This window comes from Schistocerca piceifrons, chromosome 2 (assembly GCF_021461385.2).
Source record: "Schistocerca piceifrons isolate TAMUIC-IGC-003096 chromosome 2, iqSchPice1.1, whole genome shotgun sequence".
Taxonomy (NCBI): Eukaryota; Metazoa; Arthropoda; class Insecta; order Orthoptera; family Acrididae; genus Schistocerca; species Schistocerca piceifrons.
Genome location: NC_060139.1, coordinates 72,218,073 through 72,234,656, shown reverse-complemented (window position 1 = coordinate 72,234,656; position 16,584 = coordinate 72,218,073). Strand labels below are relative to the sequence as shown.

Genomic DNA, 16,584 nt, shown 5'->3' with positions numbered 1-16,584 from the left:
AGCATTTGTAGACTCAGAGAAAGCTTTTGACAATGTTGACTGGAATAATCTCTTTCAAATTCTGAAGGTGGCAGGGGTAAAATAAAGGGAGTGAAAGGCTGTTTACAATTTGTACAGAAACCAGATGGCAGTTATAAGAGTCGAGGGGCACAAAGGGGAAGCAGTGGTTGGGAAGGGAGTGAGACAGGGTTGTAGCCTCTCCCCGATGTTATTCAATCTGTATATTGAGCAAGCAGTAAAGGAAACAAAAGAAAAATTTGGAGTAGGTATTAAAATCCATGGAGAAGAAATAAAAACTTTGAGGTTCGCCGATGACATTGTAATTCTGTCAGAGACAGCAAAGGACTTGGAAAAGCAGTTGAACAGAATAGACAGTGTCTTGAAAGGAGGATATAAGATGAACATCAACAAAAGCAAAACGAGGACATTGGAATGTAATCGAATTAAATCTGGTGATGCTGCGGGAATTAGATTAGGAAATGAGACGCTTAAAGTAGTAAATGAGTTTTACTATTTGGGGAACAAAATAACTGATGATGGTCGAAGTAGAGAGGATGTAAAATGTAGACTGGCAATGGCAAGGAAAGTGTTTCTGAAGAAGAGAAATTTGTTAACATCGAGTATAGATTTAAGTGTCAGAAAGTCTTTTCTGAAAGTATTTGTATGGAGTGTAGCCATGTATGGAAGTGAAACATGGACGATAAATAGTTTAGACAAGAAGAGAATAGAAGCTTTCGAAATGTGGTGCTACAGAAGAATGCTGAAGATTAGATGGGTAGATCACATAACTAATGAGGAGGTATTGAATAGAATTGGAGAGAAGAGAAATTTGTTGCACAACTTGACTAGAAGAAGGGATTGGTTGGTAGGGCATATTCTGAGGCATCAAGGTATCACCAGTTTAGTATTTGAGGGCAGCGTGGAAGGTAAAAATCGTAGAGGGAGACCAAGAGATGAATACACTAAACAGATTCAGAAGGATGTAGGTTGCAGTAGGTACTGGGAGATGAAGAAGCTTGCACAGGACAGATTAGCATGGAAGGCTGTATCAAACCAGTCTTTGGACTGAAGAGCACAACAACAACAAGATGTTAACCCTTTCGCTGCTGTGGACGTGTGTGCACGTCCTGCTACGGCATTGCCCAGTTGCTGTGAACGTGCATCTCCGTGCTACTTGGGTTTTTCTGCAATACTATGGGCCATCGCTGCAGATGAATTACTTACATATCTCGATTAATATAAAAATTTCGAGTATTTATCATACAGCATATTTGCTATCATTTGCAACAAATCTCGTTTCGATATCTTGAATCGTTTGTGAGGTATGATGATAGTTATGATCACATGATTCTCAATGCACAGAGACGTGAATGTACATGAGACGCCCGACTATCCAGCGGATATAAAACCCAATAACTCGAGAACAAAATGAGATCCCATTCTGCTCTCAATTTTAAATAAAAGTTCAGTATAATTTACTGAAATGTTAGAACCAAAATCAACCATATTGAGAGTTTAAGCAATATGTTTTTACCTCTGCAAAATCTGTAATATTTTGCGCAATGTTTTACTTAATTTGTTACAGCGCAGTAGCTATGGCATATAACAAAAACAAAATCAGTCTTCATTTGAGCAAAGATATCAGACGGTACGGTGTGAAAAACCAAATTTTTTCACCAAATAGTTTTCGAAAAATCGGATAAGTGTTTCATATCGGCGGAAGGCCGTCTTACTGCACAGCCATAACGAAAGTTGCCCTCACCACGTAATGTAGAGAGCATGTCTGTAGCAGCGGAAGGATTACGTTTTTTCTGATTACAATCAACAATGTGACTCAGCCTCCATCGCCTAATGAATAAGATAGGAAATTATTCCCCAGCGAAAAATATTGCAGCCAGGTTGGTTCGTTGGACGCTACGTCTTCCACAAACTATAGACAATGCACTTTAACAGGGCTAGTTGGCCCCATGGAAGACGCATTAGACTTTTTGGAACGTATAGAAGAATCAAATGAACGAAAATATATGGTGAAAATATATGATATTACTGCTAAAAGGTCATAAAAATAAATCAAAGTAAGGCACTTTAAATCATTAATTACATTTTATGAAAGTGCTTAAAATGATATGTTCCCAACGCCACACACAGTGAAGAGGGACAAACAATGCAAATGTGAACACACACACAAAAAGAAATAGATGAGTAATATCAGAGCTTTTACAGGTCTTCAAAATAAGAATTCACTGCTCTCTGTTGAAATCTTGTCCTCATTGTGGCTAATACATAGGGCACACCATAACGAAAATTCTGAATGCTACTTCATGAAACCCCCAAAAAATGTAGTGTCTGCAGTTTTCTTGTTCCTGTTGAACTGATATTCTGCTACATCAAAAACTAATTTTAAGAATTCTTATTGTTTGTGGACAAAAAACAATTGCCTAAATGTTTAAGATGTTTCAGTAGCTCATCTTCCAACTAATCACTGAAAGTAATTTGATCTACTCAATTTTGTACTTTACTACCCAGTGGCGGCTTCTGTGAAAGAGCGCAAGAGCTTGTGAAAACCCTAACTTTCGACGCCCTGCGGATTTATTGGTTATTTTTCTTTGAATGCTGTTCAGCGTAACACTGATGCTGCAATGTGAAAGATACGGCACTTAAATCTACTGCACTACTCCTCTTCTACACTCCGTGATACTTGGTATCAGGATCAAGAGCACACCTTCAGTTGTGCACGTATTAAGGAGCTTTTGCGCATGTGTAACTCGTTTGACGTAATTGCCTTGTGGGCCAAATATTGTGACGCGGATTTGATGAACAACGTGCACGGTTCACGATGTGCACAGCTGACCCTTGCCTCTCAACTAGAAGTTGAGTGCCACTGTAGCAGACTTTCATCCCCGTTCGCTCAGCATAAATCGTGCTAGATGACAGCTCACTCCTCAGGTATGATAATTCACTCATTATATACCATAGTAAAATTAGACTGGAAGACAGTATATGTTAAAGTTGTATTGACAGTAAACCTATTTTGTTGATTTCTGAATGGGTTATAGTATATTCAGTTATGAATTTTATCATACAGAAATACATTTGAGGTGCTTAGAGTCATGTTGTTGTGGTCTTCAGTCCTGAGACTGGTTTGATGGAGCTCTCCATGCTACTCTATCCTGTGCAAGCTTCTTCATCTCCCAGTATCTACTGCAACCTACATCCTTCTGAATCTGTTTAGTGTATTCATCTCTTGGTCTCCCTCTACGATTTTTACCCTACACGCTGCCCTCCAGTACTAAATTGGTGATCCCTTGATGCCTCGGAACGTGTCCTACCAACCGATCCCTTCTTTTAGTCAAGTTGTGCCACAAACTCCTCTTCTCCCCAATTCTATTCAATACCTCCTCATTAGTTATAGAGTCATAAGGGCCCAAAACACATCACTGTCCACTGTAAGATTGTAGCATTTATTCATGCTTCTGAAATCTGTTGATCTTGCGGTGAGTCAGATTTTCTGTTCTGTATATATGAAACTTCTCCAAAAGCTGTATCACTAGTTTCTCTGACATTCACTTAAATGTGGGATCGACGGTGATGTCCATTACGTCCTTATGGATCTCAGCGCCTTATTTGTATTCTAGTCAAGTGACCATTTTAGTAGACATTAATGTTTGAATTTAATCGTTTCCACAAACGGCACCTTGTGTTTGGAGTTGATTGTTTACTGTGCGCAAATCGGTTTTCGTTTGCAGTGTGAACATGAACTATGTTGAATCTACTGTAAATTCTAAACGAAAAGTAGAGCTGTGAGGATGGGTCGCGAGTCATGCTTGGGTAGCTCAGTGCACTGCCGGCGCGGTAGCTTAGCGTTTTCGGTCAGGGAGCTAGCTGGTCTCTCTGATAAAAAACTGACTGAAGGCATCAACAACAAACTTCAGCGGATGTCATGTGACATCCGCTAAGACCAAATACAACGAACAAAATGCAAAAAAAAAGAAAAAGTAACAGCATTTGCCTATGAAAGGCAAAGGTCCCGAGTTCGAGACTCCGTCTGGCGCAAATTTTTTTATCTGCCAGGAAGTTTTATCTCAGGTCACAATCCGCCACGGAGTGAAATTCTCATTCTGGGAACATAAAAGTAAATTACCATGAAAATTTAGCCGCAAAGAAACCAGGGCATCCGAGAACATATGCTTCGATTGAGAGAGTGAAGAAATCAAATAAGTCTTACTACGAGGGTAATACCAAAACTAAGGTCTCCTATTTTTTTTTTATAAATACAGAACTCTGTTTGTGTGGCAGTTGGTCACACTGTTATGAAGAGTGCTTCACGCGCTGTGTGTAAACATGTGCACGCCGCGCTGAGGCGCTCAGTCTTGGCTTGGCAGCCGTTGAGAATAGAACTCCCGTGGGATGTCACCGCCAAGTGCGAATTGCGCGCAGTTATTCGGTTTCTGAACGCAAAGGGCATTGCGTCGATTGAAGTCCATCGCCAATTGGCGGGAGTGTATTGTGAGTCGTGCATGGGTGTCAAAAATGTTCGTAAGTGGTGTAGAGAGTTTGCAGCTGGTCGGACCGAAATTCACGACGAACAAAGGAGCGGATGTTTCTGAGAAGTTTCTGAGGGGACAGTGTTGAAGCTTGAGCAAAGCATGAGTGAAGATCGGCAGATCACCCTCGATGGTCTCTGCACATTGGTTCCTGAGGTTTCCCGAAGCACCGCTCACAGAATTTTAACGGAAACACTGAACTACCGGAAGGTGTGCGCAAGATGGATGCCACACATGCTGACTGAGGACCACATGCGGCAACGAGTTGATGCTTCCGGCGCATTTCTTCACCGCCTTGCAGCCGAACAGGACAACTTTCTGGACTCCATTGTCACGGGTGACGAAACCTGGACATACCCTTTTTACACCTGAGACCAAGCAACAATCACGTCAATGGCGGCATCCTTCTTCGCCAAAGCCGCGGAAATTCAAACAAACACAGTCTGCCGGTAAAGTCATGAGAACCGTTTTTTGGGATCGGAAAGGGGTATTGTTGGTCGACTTTATGCCAACTGGGAGCACAATTAACGCTGACAGGTACTGTGAGACTCTGAAAAAATTCAAACGGGCAATTCAGAACCAGAGAAGAGGAATGTTGAGCAAGGGCGTACACATTCTCCATGACAACGCTCGCTCACACATCGCTCGGCAAACCGTTGTTCGTGCGGTTCTAGGCGCTACAGTCTGGAGCCGAACGACCGCTACGGTCGCAGGTTCGAATCCTGCCTCGGGCAGCGATGTGTGTGATGTCCTTAGGTTAGTTAGGTTTAAGTAGTTCTAAGTTCTAGGGGACTGATGACCTCAGATGTTAAGTCCCATAGTGCTCAGAGCCATTTGAACCAAACCGTTGTTCTCCTGCAACAGTTTCAGTGGAACATAGTTACCAATCCACCCTATAGTCCTGACTTGGCGCCCAGTGACTATCACCTGTTCCCTAGGTTAAAAGAACATTTGGCCGGAAAGCGATTCAGCTCCGATGACTAGGTGAAAGAAGAGGTTCATAACTTCCTGAACAGTATAGCGGCGAACTGGTATGACATGGGCATACAAAAATTGCCACAACGTCTACAAAAATGCATCGACAGAAACGGTGATTATGTCGAAAAATAGCTAAATGTTCAAGCTGTAAACTGATGTAAACCATTGTAGAAATAAACAGGTCTATTTACTTATATAAAAAAAGTAGGAGACCTACTTTTCGGGTTACCTTCGTACAAGCGAACATTTAAACAGTTAGCACAAGTTGTTGTGCGGGTGTAGCATAAGAATATCTGGTTTTTAGTCCACAAGTAAATTCGTGAACTAATACATCTGTTATGGAATTTGTACATTTGTCCGATAAAATGGAAAAACACAAAAACTCCCACTTACACAAAAATGTGAAACGGAGAGTTGCAAAAGCTTAGGCATTATTTCATTATTGCCCTAAACTGTACTTAATTATCTGTCTGGGCAGGTATTTGTTTCGCCATGTTCCCCTGTGGCGAATTTCACACACCTGCAGTTGAAGTAGCAGTCCTGTGGGGTCACTGGGGCCCAGTATCAACTGTAAGGGCTGGGTGCTGTGTTGTTCTCATTATCGTCCCATCACCACTGACGTGTAAGACGCCTAGACGGCGTCACATAAAAATACTTGCACCCAGCGGCGAAACGCCACACAACAGAGATAGAGAGTCAAAGTACTCGCAATCCTCGTGTATTTCGACGTATTTCCCGAAGTGGAAAGCATTTGGTGAGCCTCATCCTCAGAGTCTGCAATAGCATGATAAACGGATTAGTTTCCATTGTAATATCCATCTCACCGTCAGTTAACTTATCAGGGTTCGTCGTTGCGGGGAGACTGACTGCGATAGACAACGTACAAACAGTCGCCAACTGCCGACAGATTGACTCCATGGCCTGTGGAGCCGTTCCCCCATCCGCAGTACCCTTGATGACATCCTTACTCAGCGGCATCGCTAACTCGAATGACTGACTTCCGCCTGCTCTGCGGCTGGTTGCATTGCCCTATTCATAGTTCCTCAGGAAGGGCACTTGAGTGGCCGGCAGTCACAAAGTTACCGCTGCTTGTGACACAGCTGCGAAATCTACACTATGTGGTCAAAAGTATCCGGACACCCCCAAAAGCAAACGTTTTTCAAATCAGGTGCATCATGCTGGCACCTACTTCCAGGTACTCCATATCAGCGACCTTAGTAGTCATTATACATCGTGTAAGAGCAGAACTTCGAACGTGGTCAGGTGATTGGGTGTCATTTGTGTCATACGTCTGTAAGCAAGATTTCCACACTCCTGAACATCCCTACGTCCACTGTTTCCGATGTGATAGTGAAGTGAAAACGTGAAGGGACACATACAGCACAAAAGCGTATAGGCCGACCTCGTCTGTTAACTAACAGAGACTGCCGATCGTTGAAGACGGTCGTAATGCGTAATAGCCAGACGTCTTTCCAGACCATCACATAGGAATGCCAAACTGTAACAGGATCTACAGCAAGTACTATAACAGTTAGGCGGGAGGTGAGAAAACTTGGATTTCATGGTCGAGCGGCTGCTCATAAGCCACACGTGACGCTGGCAAATGCCAAACGACGCCTCGCTTGGAGGAAGGAGCGTAAACAGTGGACGATTGAACAGTGGAAAAACGTTGTGTGGAGTGACGAATCACGGTACACAATGTGGCGATCCGATGGCACGGTGTGGGTATGGCGAATGCCCGGTGAACGTCATCTGCCAGCGTGTGTAGTGCCAACAGTAAAATTCGGAGGCGGTGGTGTTACGGTGTGATCGTGTTTTTCATGTACGGGGATGGCACCCCTTGTTGTTTTGCGTGGCACTATCACAGCACAGGCCTACATTGATGTTTTAAGCACCTCCTGGCTTCCTACTTTTGAAGGGTAATTCGGGATGGCGATTGCATCTTTCAACACGATCGAGCACCTGTCCATAATGCACGGCCTGTGGCGGAGTGGTTACGCGACAATAACATCCGTGTAATGGACTGCCCTGCACAGAGTCCTATAGACCATCTTTGGGATGTTTTGGAACGCCGACTTCGTGCCAGGCCTCGCCGTGTGACAATGATACCTCTCCTCAGCGCAGCACTCCGTGAAGAATGGGCCGCCATTCCCCAAGAAACCTTCCAGCACCCAATTGAACACATGCCTGCGAGAGTGGAAAGTGTCATCAAGGCTAAGGGTGGGCCAACTCCATACTGAATTCCAGCATTACCGATGGAGGACGCCACGAACCTGTAAGTCATTATCAGTCAGGTGTCCGGATACTTTTGGTCACATAGTGTACAATGTCCAAGGTGTCTGCTATCGATACATCTTCGAAGTTATAAGAATAATGCCGATATTATGGAAAAGAAGAGTACATATTATGGCCGTTTAGCAATGTTTTTGTTAATCTGGTAAGTTTTTATATCCCTATTAATGATATACCCGCTTCCATAAGTTGAAACTTCCCCTTTGTATGTAAATAATGACAGTGCTGGAAAAACTCTTACGTTATTTGATTTTCAACCAGCTGAGCAAAACTCAACGTACTCAGACAGTTTTCTCTTTACTTATTCTGATCATCACTAAACTGACACACAATATTTTAGCGCAACGCAGTCTGACTTTCAATAATCCCTACAAAAGATTGGCCCCGACTAACAATAACCTATACCTTTCATGAATCACTGACGTTAAAAAAATCTTCGTGACTCGAACTATTGCAATACAGCGAGCGCCAATACTGCCAGCTGAATAAAAGATTCTAACTACTGAAGGCACTAACTACTGAGAGGCATAGTTAGCAAATGAATGATTTTGATAGAGAACAAACAATGTATTTACCTTAATAGTGCTCAAAAGTCATTATATATATATATCAGTTCATGACATCCAGTCTTACAAATTTCCTTTTTCTGACGGACACACGTCCAGACCATCCGCTCTCAAAACTCTGGCACATTTCTTCCGACATCCACCACCGCTGGCGGCTCACCTCCGGCTCCAACTGCCCAACGCTACGCGCTGTTCACATCCAACAGCCCAGCACTACACTAGCGAATAATCCAACAATGAGTCCAACCAGCCACAGACTGCACACAACGCAGTCACCGATTTTCATACAGAGCACTACGTGGCGTTACCAACATAAAAACCTAAACAGCCTACTTACAAACTGAGATCGCTAATGCACGCCTGTGCGTTGGCGCTAGATTCGGAGATAATATCATGGTGATAGACATTTTCACTGCCAGTATTTCACTGGTAAGGGGAGAAGTGGTGGTGTAAAGCTCCTGGCCATCAGTTTTTGTGCCAATGTCCTGGATTAAATTTCTAACCCCTCCATAGTGTCTCATGAAGAGAATGCATATGACACTTCTGATAGTGATCCGTTCATCGGATGATGACTGTACGCTCGCCAACCCCGTTAGGACTATTCGAGAGGAGTAGGGCATGTGCTCAGTGGGTTTTATCCTCTCCCGTCTCTTCATCCAGAACACGCTCTCATCACAGTCGATACACGCTACAGACACACTTGATACTTAATAACAGGACAGAGGAAGGCAACAGCTAATCACCTCGACCAGAATATTGCCAACAGCGGTAATGCAAGATCCGTGTATCTGCCCCAGTGTACTTATTTCCCGAGTATGGGACCACGGTAACTTTTTTGATTAATGACATGCAACTAAAATTTAGTAACCAGCCGACAATACATTTATGAAGTTGCAATCATGGTGTCTGTCAATTTGAATAAGTCCATAAAGGCAGTATGATGCTCTAATAAATGATCCTGTTGCAATGGGAACTATTTCCGTACATGGAGTCCCCATCGTAGTTCAACTAAGACAGACCTTCCATGTTATGCCCTGAACAAAAAACTTGCTAACAGGGAACCTACGATTCCTTTCAACAGTGTCACCTTAACTCACAATGAAACTTCTAAGTATCTAGGAGTTACTTTAGAAGAACATTAAGCTATAAGGGACACCTGAGAAGGACAGCTGCAAAACTCTGTACCTGAAATAACACCGTTCAGAATCTATATGGCACCAAATAGTGCTCTCCGTCAAGTACGTTACGAAGGACAGCTTTAGGTCAGGTTTATTCAGCAGCACAACACCGTTGTCCCGTCTGGATTAATAGCTCCCACACAAGAAAACAGGCATCAAACTAAAAAACGCAATGCTCATGACTTCAGGCACGAGCAGGATCACTCTCACCATCTAGTTAGCGGTCGTATGTGATAAACACTGTGATGACAAAGGTCATAAGATAGCGATATGCGCATATACAGATGACGGTACACAAGGAATAAAAGGGCAGTGCGTTGGTGGAGCTGTCATTTGTACTCAAGTGAGGCATGTGAAGAGGTTTCCGACGTGATTGTGGCCGCACGACTGGAATTCACTGACTCTGAACGCGGAATAGTATTTGGAACTAGACGCATGGAACATTCCATTTCGGAACTCTTTAGCGAATTCAATATTCCGCGATCCACATGTCAAGAGTATGCGAAGAATACCAGATCGCAGGAATTACCTCTCACCACGCACAAGGCAGTGGCTGATGGGCTTTCCTTAATGACTGAGAACAGCTGCGTTTGCATAAAGTTGTCAGTGCTAACAGACAAGCAGCAATGCGTGATGTAGCCACAGAAATCATTGTGGGACGTACGACGAACGTATCCGTTAGGACAGTGCGGCGAAATTTGGCGTTAATGGACTGTGGACCGTCGCGAGTGCCTTTCCTAACAGCACGACATCGCCTGCGTCGTCTCTCCTGAGCTCGTAGCCACATAAGTTGGACCTTAGACGGCTGGAAATCCGTGGCCCGGTCAGGCGAGTCCCGATTTTAGTTGGTAAGAACTGATTTCGAGTGTGGCGCACACCCTACGAAGCCACGGACCCAAGATGTCAACAAGGCTCTGTGCAAGTTGGTGGTGGCTGCATAATGGTGTGTACCGCGTTTGCATGGAATGAACTGGGTCCTCCTTTATGTTAGGCTACTTGGAGACCATTTGCAGTCATTTATGGACTACATATTCCCAAACAATGATGGAATTTTTATAGATGACAATGCCTCATGTCACTGTCCCACAACTGTTCGTGATTGGTTTGAAGCACATTCTGGACAAATGATAATTAATTGAAATCCTCAGCTGCCGACAGGTGTTTTTGATATACCTCGATGGGGTCAGCTGAAAATGTGTGCCCCGACCGGGACTTGAACCCGGGATCTCCTGCTTACATGGCAGACGCTCTATCCATCTGAGCCACCGAGGACACAGATGAATAGCGCGACTGCAGGGATTATCCCTTGCACGCTTCCCGTGAGACGCACAATCCCAACTGTCCACAATCAACATATGTAATGTTCTCAGTAGATATTTGCCCATCCAGTTCGGGCAACCTGTACGCATTCGGACAGACGAAGATCAATGGCCGGGTAGCCTTTAACTATATATGGAGAGAGTAACTGTTCTCGAAAGAACGGGTACCATTGATGACTGTGCAGCTTCTATAGAACAAATGATAATTAATTGAAACCCTCAGCTATCAACAGGTGTTGTTAATATACCTCGATGGGGACAGCTGAAAATGTGTGCCACGATCGGGACTCGAACCCGGGATCTCCTGCTTACATGGCAGATGCTCTATCCATCTGAGCCACCGAGGACACAGATGAATAGCGCGACTGCAGGGATTATCCCTTGCACGCTTCCCGTGAGACGCACAATCCCAACTGTCCACAATCAACATATGTAATGTTCTCAGTAGATATTTGCCCATCCAGTTCGGGCAACCTGTACGCATTCGGACAGACGAAGATCAATGGCCGGGTAGCCTTTAACTATATATGGAGAGAGTAACTGTTCTCGAAAGAACGGGTACCATTGATGACTGTGCAGCTTCTATAGAACAAATGATAATTAATTGAAACCCTCAGCTATCAACAGGTGTTGTTAATATACCTCGATGGGGACAGCTGAAAATGTGTGCCACGATCGGGACTCGAACCCGGGATCTCCTGCTTACATGGCAGATGCTCTATCCATCTGAGCCACCGAGGACACAGATGAATAGCGCGACTGCAGGGATTATCCCTTGCACGCTTCCCGTGGGACGCACATTCCCAACTGTCCCCGGAGATCCTGGGTCAGAGTTCCAGTCGGGGCACACATTTTCAGCTGTCCCCATCGAGGTATATCAACAACACCTGTCAGCAGCTGAGGGTTTCAATTAATTATCATTTGTTCTATAGAAGCTGCACGGTCATCAGTGGTATCTGTTCTTTCGAGAACAGTTACTATCTTCATATACATTCTGGACAGTTTGAGCGACTGATTTGGCCACTCAGATCTCCGGACACGAATCCTATCAAAAATCTATGGGACACAATCGAAGGGTCAGTTTGCGCACAAAATCCAACACCAGCAACATTTTGGCGATTATAGACGGCTATAGGGTTAGCATGGCTCAATATTTCTGCATGAGACTTTGAAAGACTTCGTGAGTCCATGCCATGGTGAGTTGCTCCATCACGCCGGGCAAAAGGAGGACCGACATGATATACACTACTGTCCATTAAAATTGCTACACCACGAAGAAGACGTGCTACAGACGCGAAATTTAACCGACAGGAAGAAGATGCTGTGATATGCAAATGATTAGCTTTTCAGAGCATTCACACAAGGCTGGCGCCGGTGGCGACACCTACAACGTGCTGACATGAGGGAAGTTTCCAACCGATATCTCATACACAAACAGCAGTCGACCGGCGTTGCCTGGTGAAACGTTGTTGTGATGTCTCGTGTAAGGAGGAGAAATGCGTACCATCACGTTTCCGACTTTGATAAAGGTCGGAATGCAGCCTATCGCGATTGCGGTTTGTGGTATCTCGACATTGCTGGCCGCGTTGGTCGAGATCCAATGACTGTTAGCAGAGTATGGAATCGGTGGGTTCAGGAGGGTAATACGGAACGCCGTGCTGGATCCCAACGGCGTCGCATCACTAGCAGTCGAGGTGACAGGCATCTTATCCGCATGACTGTAACGGATCGTGCAGCCACGTCTCGATCCCTGAGTCAACGGATGGGGACGTTTGCAAGACAACAACCATCTGCGCAAACAGTTCGATGAGCAGCAGCATGGACCATCATCTCAGAGACCATGGCTGCGGTTACCCTCGACGCTGTGTCACAGACAGGAGCGCCTGCGATGGTGTACTCAACGACGATCGTGGCTGCACGAATGGCAACACGCCATTTTTTCGGATGAATGCAGGTTCTGTTTACAGCATCATGATGATTGCATCCGTGTTTGGCGACATCGCGGTGAACGCACATTGGAAGCATGTATTCGTCATCGCCATACTGGCGTATCACCCGGCGTGATGGTATGGGGTGGAATTGGTTACACATCTCGGTCACCTCTTGTTCGCATTGACGGCACTCTGAGCAGTGGACGTTACATTTCAGATGTGTTACGACCCGTGGCTCTACCCTTCATTCGATCCCTGCGATACCCTACATTTCAGCAGGATAATGCACGAGCGCATGTTGCAGGTCCTGTACGGGCCATTCTAGATACAGAAAATGATCGACTGCTGCCCTGGCCAGCACTTTCTCGAGATCTCTCACCAATTGAAAACGTCTGGTCAATGGTGGCCGAGCAACTGGCTTGTCACAAAACGCCAGTCACTACTCTTCATGAACTGTGGTATCGTGTTGAAGCTGCATGGGCAGCTGTACCTGTACACGCCATCCAAGCTCTGATTGACTCAATGCTCAGGCATATGAAGACCGTTATTACGGCCAGAGGTGGTTGTTCTGGGTACTGATTTCTCAGGATCTATGTGCCCAAATTGCGTGAAAATATAATCACATGTCAGTTGTAGTATAATATATTTGTCCAATGAATACCAGCTTACCATCTGCATTTCTTCTTGGTGTAGCAATTTTAATGGCCAGTAGTGTAGAATGCATCCCATCACTTTTGCCACGTCAGTGTAATGGATGCACGTTCACTAAGTGCCTACACACGTCAATTTGAGGACTTCCTAAATATGACTGATAGTTCAATTAACTATATCTATAGCCCAGATGTTGATTTATGAAGCTTTATTAAAGCGATTTGTAAAAATGGCACACGATAAATGAATAAATCTGATCCACCTCGCAATGATTTGTGTGTGTGTGTGTGTGTGCTTGCTTACGTCCGTGCTGTTGGTGGCAGGGACCTGGAGACGCTGGACATGTCGCACAACGTGCTGGAGGAGCTGCCGGAGGCGGTGGCGCGGCTCCCGTCGCTGCGCGCCCTCGACGCCAGCCACAACCGGCTGGTGGCGCTGCCCGCGCAGGGGCTCACCGCAGCAGGGCTGCCCGCGCTCACCGAACTCAGCCTCGCGCGCAACAGGTAGGCCTGCCAACCTACCCATCTACCTGTCCACTAGCGATGGCCGGCATCTAACGTAAGTACCACAGTCTAACATAACAGTCGTGACACTCGCTGCTGTAAAAGTTGTTGCCGTTTGACAGATGGGGCGACACTAGCGCTCCAAGCGGCGAGTAAGATGAATGTCAGACGCGTCGTAAGCATAATGTTTGTTTTGAATCAATTTCCTACGTAATTTACGGAATATTTGAGTCTTGCCTCCAAGGATTTGTGTAGTATCAGAAGGCATATATGTGTCTAAAAATGATTCTAAAATAAGCGCGAAGTATGGACAAAAACCATTAATCGAGTGGCAAACTGTAACACTTTCGTGAAGAAACACTTGTGACGTTGGCAGGCCCCCACAACCGCACGAGTGGTCGACTGTGAAGAGCGGACAAATTGAATAGCTGGGCGGCGGCCATTAGAGTGGTAAACTGACGCGCGGGGTTCGAATGTTTATACATCACATTTGGTTATAAAATGCCTTCCCTTGAGTTAAGTCACAAACATAATGCCTCATTTAAATACGTTACTACAATATACTTTTTAATTTATGAACAAACAGCAACTAGCCACTGTTTATGAATTTATCTTACGTACTGCATGGAATCTGCCGTTGCTAAAAGTTATGTACTGGATCCCTAGCATTTTTCGTAGTTCATTTACGATAGATGTACGCAAAATACTCGAAGATTTGCCCACTATATTAATAGATATTTTCTGACTCTACCTTGCTTTAGATTTTATGACGAGAAGTGCGTTATATATTGATGTGTCGACAGAAGTACCGACACAGTGTTATTTTGAGGGGGCCGATAGGCACGCTATCTAACGCAGACGGGCGTGAAGTCTGGAACAGGATAACTATTGAATGGTAGCAAGAAAAGTACGTAGCTGCTTTATACTTAACTTTAATGACTCCTTGTGATACATCTCTCTTGACTATACAAATGCGACTCGTAAGATACATGCACTGTTACAATTGGCGCCTTGCTAGGTCGTAGCCATGGACTTAGCAGAAGGCTATTCTAACTGTCTCTCGGCAAATGAGAGAAAGGCTTTGTCCGTATTGTCGCTAGCAATGTCATCCGTACAACTGGGGCGAGTGCTCTCTCGTATATCGAGACCTGCTTTGTGGTGGCGCTAGGTCTGCGATCACACAGTGGCGACACGCGGGTCCGACATGTACTAAATGGACCGCGGCCGATTTAAGCTACCACCTAGCAAGTGTGGTGTCTGGCGGTGACACCACATATATGGCATAGTGCTTTGGCAACTCACAACCAAATTATCAAGTTTCAACCTAACCTAGACCATGAAAACACTACCGATCAGCCAAATTTCTTCAAAATGATCAGAACATATAAAAAGTTATTCTGTCGGTCGGAAATCTTGCCTCCTGACAGCATGTAACCATTTTTGTAACAACTGTGGTTTTGAGAAAGGAAACCTGCAAATAGATGCACAGACATTATGCTAATACCGTGTTACAAAAACATTTATTAAGCAAGTGCACTGACATACAAAACAACTTAAAATGTCCACATACCTGTGAAATCTAATATTCGTTCCTTTCTCGAATTTATTTGTACAATTAATCGCTGCACAACTCTTCACCATTGTACTTCTTTTGATAGGAACGTACAAACAGTAGAATTACGAGTAACAAATACTGTATGTACGCACCAACAAATATACAACGTTGAATCAGGGTCTTCATAAACAACAATACTACACAACACATCAGACTACAACCACTATAATGACGTCCAGCCGAAGGCTCAAATTATCCCGCGACTGCAGCGCTATAAGTGAGTCTAGTTATTTTTTACAAGGTCTTTGGACGTTGGATAGAATTGCGACTTACCACGTTGATATCAAAAGAATATAAACACACAGATTCACACGTAAGAAGCACAGAGATGTACCTCTACATGCGAAAGCGATCGACAGCTCATTTATCATTCTGTAGGCCTACTGTGTTCGTCATTGTCGCCTGTTGCCACAAGTGCGACCTTCATCTTTATATTATTCTAAGTGGGACAATCAACTGCCAAATAGTGGGAGAAATATGTTGAAAACTTTATAATGAGCTGATTACATTACATTTCATGCAAAACCAAATATTTGAATAATTTTCAAACAATCTGTCAGTGAACACAGTGCTAACAAAATAATGTCATCACACGAAGGGAACAAGGGAAATTAAGTGACTAACAACAGAAGTGAATGACATACATACCTACAGACTTCAACATTCGTTTGTCCTTGTTCACTTGATCCTTCTGATACAGTTTCTGTCGCTGTCTGTAGGCACTTTCCTTTTCCTGTAATAGTTTTGCAGTAAGTCTAGCGATCTGAACATTTTGACACTTCACACGCTTTTGTAACACACTTAATCTAACCACTTCATCACCAAAGCAGGTCTGTGTTGACGATTCACACGAATCTGGCACTGATACATGGAGAGTTGAACTGGCTGCTTCTGTGTCATAGGACTGTTTTATAGTTTTAGATGGATTGTCGAATCTTTGTGGCAGTTTCCTCTTCACCGTCAGTATAGGTAGCTTATTTGGGATGTCAAACAGTGTGGGTACTGCA

The 16,584-nt window shown here is 44.3% G+C and overlaps 1 protein-coding gene and 1 non-coding gene across 2 annotated transcripts in view; one reads left to right on the top strand and one right to left on the bottom strand.

The window, feature by feature from the left end:
* Positions 1-16,584, top strand: part of LOC124775156 (protein artichoke) — a gene marked incomplete at its 5' end in the record, with an annotated part of 177,926 nt that overhangs the window by 122,157 nt on the left and 39,185 nt on the right. Inside the window, one exon of the mRNA XM_047249996.1 lies at positions 13,783-13,962. Within this exon, the coding sequence (XP_047105952.1) occupies positions 13,783-13,962 (180 nt within the window). The remainder of the gene's footprint in view (positions 1-13,782; positions 13,963-16,584) is intronic.
* On the bottom strand, positions 10,757-10,830 carry Trnat-ugu. The gene has a single exon. It is a non-coding gene; the product is annotated as a tRNA-Thr (tRNA).